Source organism: Acanthochromis polyacanthus, chromosome 3, assembly GCF_021347895.1.
Source record: "Acanthochromis polyacanthus isolate Apoly-LR-REF ecotype Palm Island chromosome 3, KAUST_Apoly_ChrSc, whole genome shotgun sequence".
NCBI lineage: Eukaryota > Metazoa > Chordata > Actinopteri > Pomacentridae > Acanthochromis > Acanthochromis polyacanthus.
The window spans coordinates 18,187,394-18,204,985 of record NC_067115.1 but is presented as its reverse complement, the minus strand read 5'-3'; the positions used below and the strand labels follow the sequence as shown (position 1 = coordinate 18,204,985).

Here is a 17,592-nt window from a genome sequence, read left to right as displayed (position 1 = left end):
ACTGTCTGTTTTTAGGCCATCAGAGGGATTATCTGAAGTCGTGCTATTAAAGCAGCTAAAAGCTTTATGTTTTGGTACATTTGATCAGACTAACTACATGTTATATGAATGATGACCTACCAGTTTAATCGAATTAAGAGAGATCTGAGTCAGTTTTGCTCTCATCTTGCGTTAATGTTAGATTACTTTCCATTCACTTCATTTCAATGTCCTTCTTCTGAAGTGAACTGTCAACTTGATTGTTTAATTTGTGCATTTAATTCAAATGATCATTGTCACTTGTAATCTTTGATTTATGCTTTAGCTACTTTGAGTTTACAGTGTTGGCAGTATACAGTACAGATGAATATACTGGTAATATTACAATTAATTATCACTGTGGGTATTGCTACCTAAAAGTACTGGTGCCTATTAGGTAAGAACTCAGTATTCTACTTATATTACCTGACAGTATTATTATGAGTGATTGCAATGATGTTGACTTGTTGGCTCTAGATGCATTATGTCGCAGTAAAAGTGTTTTTGCTCTTTATGAAACACCAGCAGTGATGATATTTGAGTTAAGACATTCTTTAAACTTTCAGGTATTAAATATTAGTTGAGCTTTCCAAGAAGTGTTGCATTTTAGTGACTCTGAAATGGAGCACCATTTGAAAATAACATTCCATGAAATTATGCACATTTTTTTAATGTATACAAATTTTCAAGTATGCAAAAGTTGACATTTTACAACATGGCATTATTAGCCTAATGCAGGTCTCAGAGCGATTTCTGGGCTGTTATGCAAAGACGAAGCACCGTAAAATAAAGCAGTCCTCTTATGGCGCACCCTCACAATAACAAAGGGGAGCAGAACTGAAATGATAACAACACAAGCAATGGTTAAAGTGATCCAAAATCCCCCCACTGGTGCTGCAGATATTGGATGCAACACATCCCTCTCTTGGTCATAAACACAGTCCAGGTTGCTCCTGAGTCTGTAAAGGACTTTACATCCCTTTGTTTCTGTCTGGATGTCAGTGACTTTAAAAACCTCATAGGGCGGAATGAGTACCTGATTATTTTGTTTCAAAGCAGAGTAATGTGTTACATTGGCACCAAAACATGAGTACACTTGGAAACATGAAGCAATCCCTGTAAAGTTCTTCTGATCAGAACCTAATATGAAGGTGTTGAAGTGAACCTGTTTGTTAGAGATGTTCAGGTGATGTTCAAGTGTCTCTGTTCTATAATATGTGTTGAGACATGTCACCTGACTGTGTTTGAGGATTTGAATGGCTTCACTTAGTAAAAGATAAAGCGAGCAGGAGCCAAACGCTTTCTTTTGTTTTGCCGAACTGGCATGGTTAACAGGTTGCAGCAAACTTGTGTACATGTATAAAGCTGTTAAATGATGTTTTTCTATGTACTTGTGTGCGGGTTCTTGAACATGTCGCTGCGCCTCACTCCAGGTCTGACTGAAGTTTGTACTGCAGCTTTCCCATTTCTGTGTTACGACCTTATCAGTCACAACTTCAGCTTTGAATAGGCAGTCACCAAACCCCTGAAATCAGAAAAAAAATGCATGTCACAAAGTATCCAGTAGATGGCAACATACTCCAAATGAACAATATTAACATCAATGAGAAGTGTGAAGGAATTTCTGAACATAGATTGTAATCACAATAGAACATCTCATATAATGGTTAAATCCTGGAGAATCTGCTGGTAGTAAACATTTTCAATTTAAAACCAACTTTGACATTATATCATATATATAGTTAAATAGTATGCAGGTTTACACACCTCTCTGAGAATACTTCTCCTACTGAGTAATGTATATATGACAACAAATGTGAGCAACCCCACTATGACAAGAGAAGTAAGTGCACATGTAAAGGCTTTACTGTGACACGTTTGTCTCATCCAGGAAGGCATAGTGCATCTGGAAAAAAAAACAAAAGAAAAACACAAGGAAATTGGTTCAATATAGAATGTTTGCTTTTTACATTGTCTTTCCTGGAATCAAGGAGGAAACCCTGTGATATGATAAATATCAGATTGTGCAGCACAGGTTGCACAAGTTTAAAAGGGAGAAAGAAATGATCATTTCGGGGCCTCTGTACATTTATTGGAAGTCCCAATAATTGTGATATGGATTTTGAAAAGTCTTTATCTCAGATTGTGTCAGACTGTACAATGTCAGATGAATGCATGGTGAACCCCAGTGCTCAGCTATGATTAAACAAAAGAGAACAGAGGCATGTTATCAGCTTGTGCCATCCATCAGTGTGGCTCTAATGTTCCTGTGAAGTTTTGTTTGTTGCTAGTGTGTGCTGGAAAAAACATCCTCGGTGGATTGCATCATTTCATGCAGTATTCTGGCTCATTTGTTGAAGTAGGTTCTAAATTTAATGATGTTGCTGAAAATGTGCCGCAAAATTTGTTGCCAAAACTCCACTTTGGCCACTGATGTCTCACAGCATGATCTCCAACCACTGGACTGATGACCACAGATTGTACCATGTTTTTTTTTTTTTTTCTAATGTCTTAAACAGCACAGACTAACATGGAATTATTGCATTTGCATTTTATTGTACATAATGTGACTAAAAATAAAAATACAGCACTGAATTTAACAGGTATTTGTTCTTTGTACTTTTAACTCATCCCTTTAGTCAGCAATAAACTCAAAGTTAACAATGTTGATGTGCAAATGCATATGCAATGGCAAGAAAAAAACACATTACAGTTTGACATTTGCCAGCAGTTTTGTAAATCTTACATTTATTGCATTGGTTCATAACTTACCAAATTCACGGACAGTGAAGTGTGGCCTTTTATCTGAGAAAATGTCAATAGACCATTTATTAGTGTCCAAGAAATAGAACTCTTCTAAGCCTGTGTTTTGCAACTGGATAACTTCCCTTTGTTTCTTTTTTTCCTTGAGCTACCTACCCAACAGGATTTGCCAGTACAACCACAAGTAGAACCTCCCTCTTGCAATATAAACACTGATATAGCAACGCCTGTTGCTTTCATTTGCACGCAATGAATGTAAGCATGGCATATGAATATGCTGGAACGAATTTGTAGTAAAAAAAGCAAACTGTAAAAGCACTTCTTGAGACTGTTAAGTAATCAAATATTAAATACTGTGCAGATATCATATGCATGATAAGGTTCACATTAGCTGTGGCACTTGCGAGCAAAGGCAGTGAAGAAGAATGTGTGAGCCGTGCAGTTTTACCTGTAAGTCCTCTGATGCGGAACTTCTTTGCTGGGAAATGACTCTGCAGTCACATTTCTTTCAGAGGAATTACATGCCACTGTTAGAAGCAGTTCATACAGGAAAGGTAAGCCAAAACATTCAGATTGTCATACTCTGGTAATATGCTGTAATATGAGAATGTTTATTGAAGGATCAGACAACAGGGTTATATTGCATCATTCCTGATGGTAGTTTGCAGATATTTTCTTCCTTTTCAGCCCCTAACCTCTTGTTTTTACTTGCAGATGAAGCGTACAAGCTAAACGTCTGATCCATATCCATGATATTTTGTGCTTTTTTCATTTAGATATGAAGTTTGACAGAAAAACAGCGTGTGAGCTGAAATCACTGACAAACTGCGCAGCCCTTTGTCTGCTGTTGTGGGTGGTGCTCTTATTGTATTATGACCCATTTCTAATACTCTGGTGGCCTCAGAGACCAACTGAGGTGGGTGGATTTTATTATGAACCAAAAACATGCAGTTCACTTGTGATCAGATATCTCCAGAATTTGCTTTTAATTTTTTTCCAATTTATCTTCCTTTCCACAAAATTTTAATTTTCTCACTGTCCTTTATCTGTAACTACAGAAAACCCTGACGACCTCTTTACCTCTGGATATGGCTACAGAATCCATTGATGACATGTACGATGGCTGCCGATCTAACACAGCCTCTGTGATTGACCTTTATGGCGTGTTCGAGTGGCACTTCAACAGAAACTTCAGTTTTGCCTGGGCATTCGCCGAAAGAAATGCAAAGAAACCAGCGCACAAGAACCTTAAAGACGACCACGCGACAGTTTTGTACCTGTACACCAAAGTGAAACACATCCGTGAAGAGTTCAACAAAGCAGTGAAAACAGGGAAACACAAGTACAGCACAGATGCATTTAAGTTCCATTACTTCTACTTCTATTTGACGGACGCTATTCAAGTTCTGCATCACACACAGACACGGTGCAAGACCACCTATCACAGGACATGGAAAAAGTTCAAGCAAAATATCGTCAACACAAACATGCGTTTTGGTGCTTTTACATGGACAACTTCAAACAAGAGCTCAGCTGGATTCAATGGGAATGTTTCCTGTTTTGAGATCTATACATGTCTCAGTGCTGATATCACATATTACTCCAGCATAAACCAGAGGGGACAAGTGCTCATTCCTACCTATGAGGTTTTCAAGGTCACAGATGTTCTCACAAACGATCCGTGGTGCAGTGTGGTCTATAAGCTACAAAGCACCAAAGTGCCAAGGAGATATCTCAACTGTAAAGCGACTGAAAAGCTCATAAATATATACATTGGACCTGGTTCAACACACTGGCAAGGAAGCCAAGTTGTGATGATGTCAGCATGTGGGATCCTGCTGATAATAAGTTCTTCTGTTCTTGTAAAATACAAGGAGAAGTGCTACGTGGCTGCAGTGCTGGGGGCTCTGCTGGTGTTCGTAGCTGTCGCTTTAATGTTGAGTTAGTCAGTAAGTGAAAGACGGCTAATGGTTGTCAATGTGAGAATTCATAAAAGATGTTTTTTGAAAATTAAGACGAAATGCAACATTCTTCTTAGTAAGCTCGGTTTTCATCGTGCTTTGCAAATTAAATGCCGAATAATTTCAGATTTTTAAAATTCAGATTTTGATCAGCAGTCTGTTCTGGAGCAGAAAAATGGTGCTAACTGTTATAACAACCTTTCAGTTAAAGTAATAATACAGTGGGACTGTCAACAGTCACAGAGACCTTTGCATTACACTAATGAGACGTGTTAAAAAAAAATAGAGAAGCCTTTAGGGGAAATGCTATAGATTATACATAAAAAGGCACTTTAGTTCTCCAGTGTTTCTGCCTCGATTTCTCCAAATGACTGCACTCAAACAGGAATTTGCAGACTTTATGAGTGTCCTTCCCTTGAGTGGAATGGCCTGTAAGGCTAGACTAAATGATAGCAGAGCTGTGGCAAGTGAATAAAAGTCGTAATTTCTTCCTATCAATTCAAACAATGCACTGAAATACAGTAAATACTTTAAACCTGCAGTGGTGTCTTCAGAGGATTTTCAAAAGGTGTGGTAATATGGACTCTAAAAAGCCAGAACTAAAGTTCTGGAATTATTTGTTTTTATTATTTTTGCTGTTTAAATGCTGTAAATAAGAGTTAAGAAATCACTCACTAATATACCTTGGCACTATATTTTACAGTAATTTTCTGATATACACAGACTGAGGGGGAATAGTTCACTCAACGGCAAGACATCCAGAGTTTATTCACGATTTCAGTATTGAAAATTCTGTCCCTGTGTGATGATAATTTGTCTTACTACAGCTAATTATAATAAAATGTGTTTTTTTTGTTGCTACTTGTTGTCTTTTGATAGTTATTAAATATATCCATGCTGTCACTACTGCAAATATCCTGCTGTAAAATGGAAAAAAAAACATCCGAATAAAATCAGAAAAAAATGTGATATTGAGGAAAAATATTTACATTTTATCAAACGAATGAGACTTTTACAGAAAATTAACAGCCACATTAAAGCATATAATGTTTTTTATCATTCGATCCTTTGATCCAAATACTTCAAAATTCTAAGTAATTAATGAAATGTGTCAATTTGCACAGCTCTCCCTCTCTCGCTTTACCTACCAAAACCATTTTTAGATGCATTGCAGGATGTTTCATATGGACAATGTAGAAAAAAATATACAAAAAATGAGCACCAACAGAAGTATTTTGTGTACAGGACTGTATACCAATTAATGATAATCATAATGGTGACTTGCTAAACTATGACTAACTTATAAAATTAAGATTGTCATCAATTATTATTGTGTTTTTTACTTTTGCAGAACTTTGCTAAAAAACCAAGTCTAACTCGATCTGTTTCCAAATTCTGTTGACGACGCACTGTGGTTGTAAAGACAAGATGCCATACAGTATGAAGAAGAAGTATCCAGTGAATGAGAAAAAGAAGGAAAAATATTTTACTCTGGAGTGAAACAGAGAAATTCTACAACAAACAGAGGCATAAAAATGGAAACAGACCTTTCATCACCAAGGGGAAGGAATAGAATATGAGGTTCATGTTTAAACAAATGAAAAAAATCAATCATCATGTCAATGATGCAGAAATACCACATTCAGGTGTCACACATTGCACTTTTTCCTTCTGGATACCCATCAAACTCTCAACTTTCACAAACCTGAAGCAGAAGTATATCTCCCCGGCTTCTGGAGAGTCGACAGATACTTTAGCTATCATCTTCTAAACAAGGAGATTTGCTTTGAGTCACTTTCTGCGCCTCTTTCTGTAGGAAAACAATGCAGATGGCAACAAATGTGTGCTGTGTGAAGAAACAAACCAATAAAGGAGGGAAACAGTGTCATCTCGTGGGAAAAACACATCGGCTTGTTATTATCGGGTGTTCTATCATGTATGGAAATGATTGGAGAAACAGCTTACTGAGTTCAGTGGAATGCGTCACAAAGTGGCATTACATCACTGAGAAACACGTCTTTCTCATTGTTCAGAGTAAACTACATAACCCAGATTACAATGGTGGATATGAACACTTACTTGCAAACTTTATATTGTAATGCTGATGTCACTCTGTCATCAGACTATTTTTGTGAAAGAACCTACAAAGTTAGGAAGTGTAGTTACATTGTGCTTTTACACATTGCTACAAACGCTTTGTATCAGAAAGGGAAACAACTGAAAGCTTGTTTGGGCGCGATATCTGGTTTATACTCAAGTAACATTTTTTTGCGAGTGACAGTCACTTATCTGACCTCTCATCTTCGAAACAAAAAACCGTCATCAGTTGCGTAATATCTGGTTTGATAACAGCAATGCTACAACAATTTCCTACTATAGCATAAAATGAAAATAAACATTGACACAAATAATCTCTTATGCTGCATTTCTTCTCACAAATCATCTGTCCAAACCACAGAAAATATGACAGAAATGTCTAAATAATTAACAAGGAATTTTCTACTGAAAGACTTATTCACACTCATCAAATGACTCCAGTTTAAGAATGAAGACAGTGAATTGGATTTGGAAGATTCAAATCAATTAGTTTGCAGATCAACATCTGTGCACACACTTTTGTGAATACTTGCAAAATTTCCTCCTATGCACAACCTCATATAATAGAGAAAGACACACAAGGAACTAATGGTTAAAATTTAGGTGTAAGAGAGCAAGAATGAACTGGATAGACTCATTTTCCTGGCATTTAAGTTCAAAAACCCTTAGTTCAGTCTTTCAGGGTCAAGAATGAAAATCAGAATCACCAGATATTGTCGTCTTTTCATCAAATTACTTTTCTTTTGATCTGGTCACATCAGAAGAAAACGCTAATCTAGAATCGCCACAGTTTTATCAAATTCATTGCTAAAAGTCAATGTATAATTAAACTAAATGTAAAGCTTCATTTAATACGATTCCATTAAAATTGCTAACCAAATAATTAAAAAAAATAAATACGAACCACAGTTTTTCTCGTCCTGTGGCTGAATGATCTAATCACTGGAAATGTTTGCATATATCATTTGCATAACATCTGCTAACGTGACATGCAAATATCACTCAAATTTAAGCAGACGCTCGCTCACACATCGATAGATCACATGATGGCACATTATTCAAACAAATTAAACAGTGGGACCTTACTTATGAGGTATAACATTTAAATGCGTCACAAATAAGCAAAACGTATTTCAAAGAAAAAAAGAAGATCACCACGACAATCCAGTAGAATCAGGAAAGAATACACACAGACCTCTGCTGTTTTCAAGAGAAGAGCACTTCCAGGTTTCAGTCCAACATGTTATCACAGTGCAGCATACAGAACATATGCACGCATTTAACTCGTAGTAGGCATATTGACGGTTACAATGATACTTAGAGCTTCCCGAAGCAGTTGAATTTTCCGTTCCTGTGGAGGTACAGAAGAGGCTGAGCGAACCCAGCTATTAAAACTATGCTTGTAGAAACGGTTAAGATGTTGTTAAAAATGAAATCATCAAGGCAACACTGGAGTGGAATTGCAACCAAATATGAAGAGAAATTAATGGCCATGTAAATCATAATTATCAAAATTATTTTAACGGCCTTTCTCTTCAATGAATTGCTCTTCCTCCTCTCTGAGACTTTTTCTCCCGGCCCAGGGTGTTTCAAAGCCCTGACAACGGAGAGACAGCTGAAAAGCATTACAGAGAGGTACAACAGATATTGGACGAAAATCCCAAAAAGATACAGATTATTCATGTGGGTGCATACAGAATAAACGCAGAAAACCAAAGCAATCAGCCAGACAACCGAACAACAGGCCGCTCTGTATCGCAGGGGTTTACACCGAAGAAAAAACACAGGGTGGACAACCCCAACATAGCAATCCAGACAGATGCAACACTGGAAGAGAGGGCGGCCTGTGAAGAGAAGGCCAAGTGCAAGTGCATGCGCTTTCAAAAAGAAGGGTAATCTCAGTGCCACGAAAAAATTATACCACATTGTGGATAAGGCAAAAATGATCTCACACACAGACAAGTTGAGAGAAAAGAAGTCTGAGGACAAATTCCCTTCAGGTCCCCTTAAAATTAGCCAAATGACATAACCATTCAAAGGAAGGCTGAGGAAGACGTTGACTGCAGCTGTAGTTAGGGCTAATTCCACGATGTGAAACTGACTGATATCGCTGAGGCTTAGGGAATTATTCGCTGCTAAACGGATGTCCATTTTGTGTCTGTAGAGAAGAAGAGACAAAATTCATGGTTGTGATTTTCTACAAAATTAATCTACAAAATCAGCCTTTAGGGCTTAAGCTACACAGCCCTGGACACAAACCTGATACAGAGTAGAGTGGTGGCAGGAGTTCTGGTCAATCAGCAGCGAAGTGAAGGTTTGAAATGATGTGCAAATAACCCCGCAGGCTCCTCTTATTGAAAGCTTGTTGTATTTCAACCCAGGATCATTCACGCCTTTCTCTCTGGTCCAGCCTCTCCTCTGTTCTCCTGCCCCCCACTTCAGCTCATTCATCCAATAACTGCATGCATTCCAAACCTTCTGTTTTGCCTTTTTACATTCAAAGCAGTCTTTTTCCTCTCCACCATCCACCCCATCATCTATTGTCCTCACAGTGATTTGCAAGTATCTGCTTCAGCCTCAGTTATGCTGTCCATGGAGACCGGCTCAGAACTTCTCAATAAATGTGGTTATTTTATTAGCGTAGGTAATGTCTTTTCTGATTGACGTTGGGTTGCTGTTGACATAAAAACATATCAGTTAAAATGCAAGGAGTTTATTTTGTATCATCAAAAAATGAATTCTTCAAATAATTGCTGTGCCTTGCATTTTGTCCCACAGCTGGTACAGCTGGCCTGAGCAGGTACTGACGTAAGGATTTTCGACTACTTTGTCTTCCAAAGGGTTACTATGCATTGTTAGTCACGTTATTTCACGGAGATAAAATCTGATTTTCTTCACCTCTACCTAAAAAGGTCTAGAACAGAATTATCTGGAATTCATGAACATTTAGTCTTTAATCGGTTCATGTCTCAGTCTACAGAAAACTTGGATTGCTCGTAGTATTGCATATTGGATGGTGTGATAAGGAACAGCTGCTTTCACATTTTAAACAATACAGAGAATTAATAAACACACATTAGCATTGGTGCCATAAAACACATGTAAGTTATACATGTAATTACAGTCAATACATAACATATAGCAGTTGCAGACATTTCTGTGTAGTTTGCTGGCTGATTGCTCCAAAACACCTGCAAGTTTGAATCTGGCCATGCATAATTTCTGTTACATGAAACGTATGTAAAGCAGTGCCGTGCCTTTAAGTCATTTGTCTTGCAAATCCTATATGCGAATAGCAAAGAGTGTATTGCCATTCTCATAAGTCACTGTCAAAGTGATAAATTTTAACTTCAATATATCAAAACAATGCTATTGGATAACAGTAAAGGAGTAAAGAAGGTCTGTAATTTAGGTGACCGGAGCAGCTTCTAGCAAACACATTCGATGAGAACAAGCAGAATTTGGCATTTCTTAATATGATAAATGTGTTAAGATACTTATTAAACAGTCATTTTATTTTTTGCTTTGTTGTGTGAAAGAGTGACTCCTTAATGCTATGATGAGACAAGAATTGCAAGTAGTGAAATCATTGAGTTATACTGCTGATGTAAAGAATCATCCATCCTGATACTGAACTCATAGTCTCACTGGAGGGAGACCTGTGCCGTTTCTCCAGGTAGAATAAACATTATTCAATGCTGTCAGACTAGTAAATCATACACAGGAGATGAAATTGCTTTTCACCAGAAAAACAAGGACATGAAAGCAAGAGATCACCTTAGTGGGTTATGCAAAATTTCTAAATACGATATCAACGAGAAACTGATCTGATTGTTCTGTTTTTTCAAATTCACTTGCTGACCGCATTCATGTCCATGTGATAATAGGTTCAGCTCTCACAAGATTCACACAGTACAAAAATATTATGTTCTTCAGATTAGGAGGACAAACTGAGCAGTAGACGCAACGCAGTCCCATTATAACGGATTAAACTTTCACAAACAAATCGGACTTGATATAATAATATAGAGAAATTAAGACAGAATATAAAAATGTTGATAAACAAGTAAGACCAAGATTTTTGTGTTTTGCTGTAGCTGTGAATGCCATTGCTTACAGACATTAGTCACAGTGATCAGCCACAATATTATAACCACTTGCCTGAAATTGTTTAGATCTCAAAACTGCTGTGATGTGACAGGTCTTGGACAGAAGATCTCTGAAAGTGTGTTGTGGTGTCTGGTACCTCTGATTCTTTTGCTCTGGGTTTAGGGGTGAGGCTTCTGTGGACTGAGCTTATTCAGGTGCATCTCATAGATGCTCGATTGGAATTGGATCTGGGTAGTTTCGAGGTCAGGTCAGTGCTTTGGCACTTTGCTGTGTTATTCAAGCCATTCCTGAGCAGCTTTGTCGGTGTGGCAGTGCACACAGTGCATATTGTCCTGCAGGAGGAGGCTGCTGCCGTCGGGGTGTGCTGTTGCCATGGAGGTGTGTACTCAATCTGGAACGTTTAGGTGGTGTATGTCCAAGGAACCTCCACATCAGTGCCAGGATCCAGTTTCCCTGCAGAAGATTACATTTTAAGAGATGTTATACACTTCACATGTGAGTTGTGCTGCATACACAGCAAACCTTCTTTTTGGCCTCCCTGCCGATAGTTACAACCTGTGGCTGAAACTGAGAGAAATACAATTTCAACATTACAAGAGTAGATAGCTTCTGATTTCATCTCCTTTCAGGCAAGTTGTGGTGGAGATTCTGTTCTGTCTCTCAAGCATTTGATTTTTCCTGAATCACTACTGTCACTCTGTCCCATAAAATTTCTCTTCTCCAGGGTAATGTTCCTTATTTTGCACACTCTTCAGGGAACATTGTCTTTGGACTGTTCATCCTCTGATTTTTCTCAGGTGACCTTTTTGCTGTGTGTCTTGGTACGATGTCGATTGTTGCTACAGCACTGAATTTTGAAAGAGAGTATTTCTTGATGCTAAGAGCTTCATATTAGTCCCGATTACTGCTGATGATTTTCTTCTGCATCTTACTATGCAGAGCTCTGAAATTCCCTGAACCAGAGAGAGGCAGAATGACCAATGCAGGAGGGGAAAATGAAGAATAATGGAGGGATTTTAGAATAATTTTCATCAGTTTGGCATTTACAATTGTGTCTGTCAGTGGCAGTTTTTACATTCTGGCAAGTAATGTTACCTTATTTTATGTTTTATACAATGTCCTTAGCAAATGGACATGTGTTATACAAGTTTTGTTCCTCCTCTCTCTATAGGGTGGAGGAAACTATAGAAAACAAGCTGTGAACAGCTATTTGTTGATTCAAGCTGCCTTTAAGGAACTAACCTTAGGATTGTTTAGAAAAACTATTATATCAAAATCAGTAATGAGCAATCTAACAACCCCAGCAAATCGTGTATTTACTGACCTTCAGTAGCCTAGCTGCGCTAGACCCAGCTCTTAAGACACAAGGGTCTAGGAACGCTCGACAGGGAGGGAAGCGGGCTAAAAGGTTGTCTTTCAAATCCCTCTGCAGCAATTGGGTAGGTATACAACCAATCAGCGCAACGAATAGGCTGACGTAGTTCCTAGAGCGCCGGATTGTGGCTAAGTGCCATTAGCTTCCCAACCAGCGGAGCCAACTGGTATATTAAGGATTTGCCATATCCCGTTGGCATAAGTCCAAATACGTCTTTCTTCTCAATGAAACACTTCAGTGCCATCCTTTGTTTATCTTTCAAATTAAATTTTAGCTTCAAATCTTTAAGACCAAAGCCGAGTCGAAAGATAATCGTTTATTGTGCGCCTGTTGTTTCTGTCAGAATCGTCGCACCTCTGTCGTCACTTAGTTACACCCGCCTTCTGACTCTACACTTCATGGTGATTTGTCCGGCCAGTTTTAGGAGCATCCAACCTCGAGCCTTATGGAGGGTAACGAGACCCCACCCTGGCAGAGAATTAAATTCGTTGCCATGGGTTGTCTGGGCTAGACCTTCAGTAGTTCAAATTTTCACTTTGCTGCTGATGTACAGCAATGGCGCCTCCAACGGATGTCCAGAGTGATCCACAGCCTCCACTGAAATATCATTGATCACCAGAGATCACCCAGTTAATTCACTGAACTCCAGTGTCAACATTTCAGTGAATGCAGCTACATTGTTGAGGTGCAAGTGAAAGCAACATTAAATGATTGTAAAGCTACAGCATGCTTATGGAAGCGTGTGTTATGTACATAAACATCCCAGAAACCGCAGAAGATCTTCAGTGGAAGCAGGCAAACACAGACCTCAAAGTGCTCAGTTTGTTGCTTCCAGTTGTCTGTGTGAGTCTTTCCTCTGAGTTTCTTTTTTATTAGGGAGATTTTACTGTTAAACATTTATGGATGTTTTTCCTGTAAATAATTTTTTTCACCCTTGAAATACCCAGCAACATCTTTTCTCCTATGCTACTTTAACGGGCCATCACTCAAAAAAACCAACAAAATTTCACCTGTATTTGCATTAATTATTAACATTAACTGTAAAAGTCAAAGTAATGATTCCGTAAGTCTTATGCTGACATAGTTTTCAACAAACCTTTATACTGCAATGGCCTATTAGAATTCCTGAAATTCAGTTATGATATTTGGTTTTGATGTGCCACACCAAGATTTTTTTCTCCTCCATTCGACTAGTCCTGATGGCAGCGCTGATCAAACCAGGACGCCATGATAACATTTGGTGGTTACAGGTGGAAATGAGCACGCTTCTACACACACTCAACCGGCTGGACCCCTGGGTGTGGTTGGATGTGGTAAAACGGAGTCGAAAATTTAGAACAAGAGAGAGCGCAGCATAAAAGCGCTTTTAAGCTTAAGCTGCTTTCCACACAAAGTCAAAACATGTACAAATTTAATGCTTAAAATAATCACATTTAATAATTGGTTTAGAATGTTTGCTTAGGCATACAATATATTCTCATATACAAAATAATTAATATGTACATATACAATATCAAAGGATTGCTTTAACATTCAATGTAATTACAATATGCAAAATTAACATTTACATATACAATATTAAAGATTGCTTTAACATTCAATATAATTATAACTTACAAAATAATTAGTGTGTGCATATACTGCGTTAGATGCTTTAATCATTCAATTTTTTATAGTCTGTATTTTATAATAGTACTGTATCAAATGACAATGTGAAAATGGTGTGATGATATGAGAGGACCAGCGATGAACACAGAATTCTCCCTTTGCTTTAGGTAGCTTTTCAAAAAGCTCTACAATACTACTACAGCTTGGTCCCAAACAGAAGAAACACACACTTAGGGTCTAACTGGTGAACACAGAGGAGTTATTCTCTTCAGGAGTTGGTGAAATTGAATTATGCAGAAAGTAACTTAGCTTTCTGTGCTGTACAATCAATATGAAATGCATATCAATGTGCATTTTATACCCTTCACATTGGAAAATTTCCCTGGGTTCTGCTTAATAAGGTGCCTGATTTGGCTTGAGTTGGCAGAGGGTAACTGAGGAGCCCACACCAAAACCGGCACACAAAGGCTCACTGAACTGAGCTTTGAATCTGTGGATAAGCTCCATGTTCTGAGATATTGAGTAAAAGGCTAAAGTATTGCCTGCGTAGTCCAGGTAGACACCAACCCGTGTCGCCCTGGGGGCATCAGGAAGGTCTTTGTCTGCTTTGTTGTGCCAGGCAGAATAACCCGAGTCTGAGCAGAGGAGGCTCCATGACTTGTCATTGTAGCCCAGCAGGCTATGTGAATTCTTCCCCTTGCGGCTGATGCTCTTATAGGCCACCCCTATGGAAAACTCCCCGTTCCACTCTGCCTCCCAGTAAAATCTGAAACCTGTCATAGGCTCCTTGCACAGCACTTGGGAGAAGCCATCAAAGCGATCTGGATGATCGGGATAAAACTGGACTGTTTTCTTCCGGGTGACCCTCTGGTTCCCATCTGACAAGACCAGCTCTTTGTAGACTGTATTTGGATCAAAGGACATCTTGCAGGAATCTGAATGAAACAGTCACAACATGAAGTTATATGTTTTGATGTGGTGCATCTAATTCGATTTCAATTCATTTATATAGTGCCATTTCACAACATATCTCATCGCATTTAACACAGTAAGGTGACGACCTGAAAAATTTAAAACAGAGAACAGATAACCCAACAATTCAGTGTTGCCTTTGGATTTCCAATGATCAAGCAGTCAGTGACAGGGAGAAAAATAAGAAACCTGTCAGAAAATGGCTCATTGAAGGCGGCCATCTGCCTTGACCGGTTGGGGTGACAGTTAATTGATCATTAAAGAAAGCTAAATTCCTAAGATGGCAATACTACTAAATTTAAATACGTGTTGCCATTGTAAAAGGAGAATACAAGCACAAGAATTTATACACTTTGATTCTGAAGACTGAACCCATACATTACTTACATCTCAAAAAGTCTGCTCGGGCTTTTGGCTCCTGGAGATCTACCCTGGATGGAACTGTGTGGATAAGAAAACATGGGTGATAAAATACATGCTTTTTTAAAAATAAATTATCAGAAGTGAATTAAATAAATTAAAATGCTCGTCTGACAGACACTTACCTTTGAGGCGTTTGTCTCCATTTCTTGGCAAAAGTATGTACACAGGAGTTTCACTGACTGTGAGGATATTACAACATTAGGTTAAGGCTCACTTTATAGTTTCCATAGTATACAGTTTACTGTGACTGTTTTCTGAGACAAACCTGTCTTGGAAATTTTGCTCAGTTCCTTTTTGCAGATGTCATCCAAATGTTCTTTCATCTCTAAGGCTGTTTTGCTCATCTCTCCAAAGGAGAACTGGGGGTTGATGAGCACTTTGGGCACCATGGCCTCAGGAGGAACACACAGGGTTGGAAAATTCTGTTTTAACAAGAAATAAGAGTGACATCATTTTTACAACAAGACAAACGCCAATTGAGATACAGTGAGCAGTGACCAGACAAACTATAATCATCACATAGCAAAAAGAAAAAAAAACATCAGCAATCTTCAATCAAGGATTTCTTATGTTACACTGGTGTCATGGTTTAAAAGTACATGCTAGTCCTTAGTAACTTTGATCTACAGTACATTATTGTTATATCACATAACAATTTTTGCAGCTCTGTGTGATTTTCCAGCACCTGCAGAAAGTGAATGTTGTCCTCTGTTTCGAGGATCTGTCGCAATTCTGCGTCTCGCCGCTGCAGCTCCATTATCTCCTGCTCCAGACGTTCCACGTAGCCCTCAGCCTGTGACATCGCCGCCTGCATGTTGGCCATTATCATCTGATTGATTTCAGCCTTCCAGCGCTCCACCGCCTGCAGCATTTCATGGAAGGTCTTATCACTTTCTGTCTGTGCACGATGGGCATTACTCTGGAAGGTAAAGTCAGCAGTGAAGAGGCATTCTTGATATTAGCATTGGATTGTAGCAACTTGGAATATTTTCACATCATCTTTAAAGTAGCATTTTAAAAAAACTCATATTGTATCAGAAGCCATTTAGACAATGTCCACTTAACCAAGTGGACATGCAAAAATTTATGCTCAGATAGGTATGTTTGATCTTACTTTTAGTACATCCACATTATGTTTGAGGTCCTGCAGCTCCTTCATTCTTTCTTGAATGATGTGCTGGACTTCAGTCTGGGTGACCACCAGGATTTTCTATATGGAAAAAAAGAGGATTATGGAAACAACATCACACTAGACCAAAAAAAAACAAACCCCAAACATACATTTGATTGGTGATATCAGTTTTAATGCTTCTTCTGATATTGAATTAACAGCTGTAGCCCATTTGAAAGATGAGTATAAAAAGCACTCATACAGCCTAAACAACACAGGGAAAGGGCAAGATTAATGTGTCACTCTGACCCAGACTCCAACAATTCAGACTCACTTGTTTCTCGGTGCGCTCTTCCTCTGCTGAGGCAATGTTGTGGCTGCGGTGTTCTCTGACGGTACACAGTACACAGATGCACATCTGGTCAGAGCGACAGAACAGCTCCAGGCCTTTCTCATGCTGGGGGCAGATCTTCCTGTCCAGGTGGCCCGTCTCATCCACCAACTTGTGCCTTTTGAAGGTGGACGACTCATAATGAGGTTTTACGTGCGTCTCACAGTAGTAAGCCAGACACATGAGGCAGGACTTGACGGCTCTGTTGCGACGGCCGACACAGAAATCGCAGAAAGATTCACGGTGCATGTAGGGAAAAGGAGTGAGCTCCGGGAGCTGTGGTCTTGGCTCGAGGTGGACATCAGGCAGGTTACGCTTCAGGACAGGCCGGGGCGTGAAGGTTGAACGGCACTGTGGGCAGCTGTACACACCCATGTGGTCAAACTGGTCCCAGTAGATCTTGATGCACTCCAGGCAGTAAGTGTCACCACAGGGAATGGTGACCGGGTCTCTCAGTGTGTCCACACACAGTGGACAGATAGAATCAGGTGGTAAAGGGAAGCCAGACTCAGCCATGATGTTAGATGTTTGTCTTATGTGAATTCCCAAACTGCTGATTGAAGTACGTCCACCAAATACTGATAAGTCAAGTGCTGCCAGTCAGATTAAGGTCCAGTAAGAGTCCACCCACTGGCTCCTGTGATACTACGACTCCTTTTCTACTCAGAGAAAGCTGTTTTCTGTTGACATTTAAAGAGAAGGCTTTGTTTCTACTATAAACAGACAAGTGATGGCTTCCCACACAATCGCTTTTTCAGCAACT

At 39.0% G+C, this 17,592-nt stretch overlaps 3 protein-coding genes across 3 annotated transcripts; 1 reads left to right on the top strand and 2 right to left on the bottom strand.

The window, feature by feature from the left end:
• Positions 1–742: 742 nt before the first annotated feature.
• On the bottom strand, positions 743–1,744 carry LOC110969622 (ecto-ADP-ribosyltransferase 4-like). Its single transcript, XM_051945952.1, has 2 exons — positions 1,733–1,744; positions 743–1,543 (listed from the first exon to the last, which is right to left on the bottom strand). Exons 1-2 carry the CDS (start codon positions 1,742–1,744, stop codon positions 743–745), a joined length of 813 nt encoding a protein of 270 aa, XP_051801912.1.
• Positions 1,745–3,559: 1,815 nt separating this feature from the next.
• On the top strand, positions 3,560–4,727 carry LOC110969621 (ecto-ADP-ribosyltransferase 4-like). Its single transcript, XM_022219735.1, has 2 exons — positions 3,560–3,697; positions 3,840–4,727. Exons 1-2 carry the CDS (start codon positions 3,560–3,562, stop codon positions 4,725–4,727), a joined length of 1,026 nt encoding a protein of 341 aa, XP_022075427.1.
• Positions 4,728–13,781: 9,054 nt separating this feature from the next.
• Positions 13,782–17,452, bottom strand: ftr84 (finTRIM family, member 84). Its single transcript, XM_022219733.2, has 7 exons — positions 16,773–17,452; positions 16,442–16,537; positions 16,013–16,246; positions 15,593–15,749; positions 15,450–15,506; positions 15,292–15,345; positions 13,782–14,867 (listed from the first exon to the last, which is right to left on the bottom strand). The coding sequence occupies exons 1-7, from the start codon at positions 17,343–17,345 to the stop codon at positions 14,326–14,328; spliced, it is 1,713 nt and encodes a 570-aa protein (XP_022075425.2). The 5' UTR covers positions 17,346–17,452; the 3' UTR covers positions 13,782–14,325.
• Between the last annotated feature and the right edge of the window lie 140 nt (positions 17,453–17,592).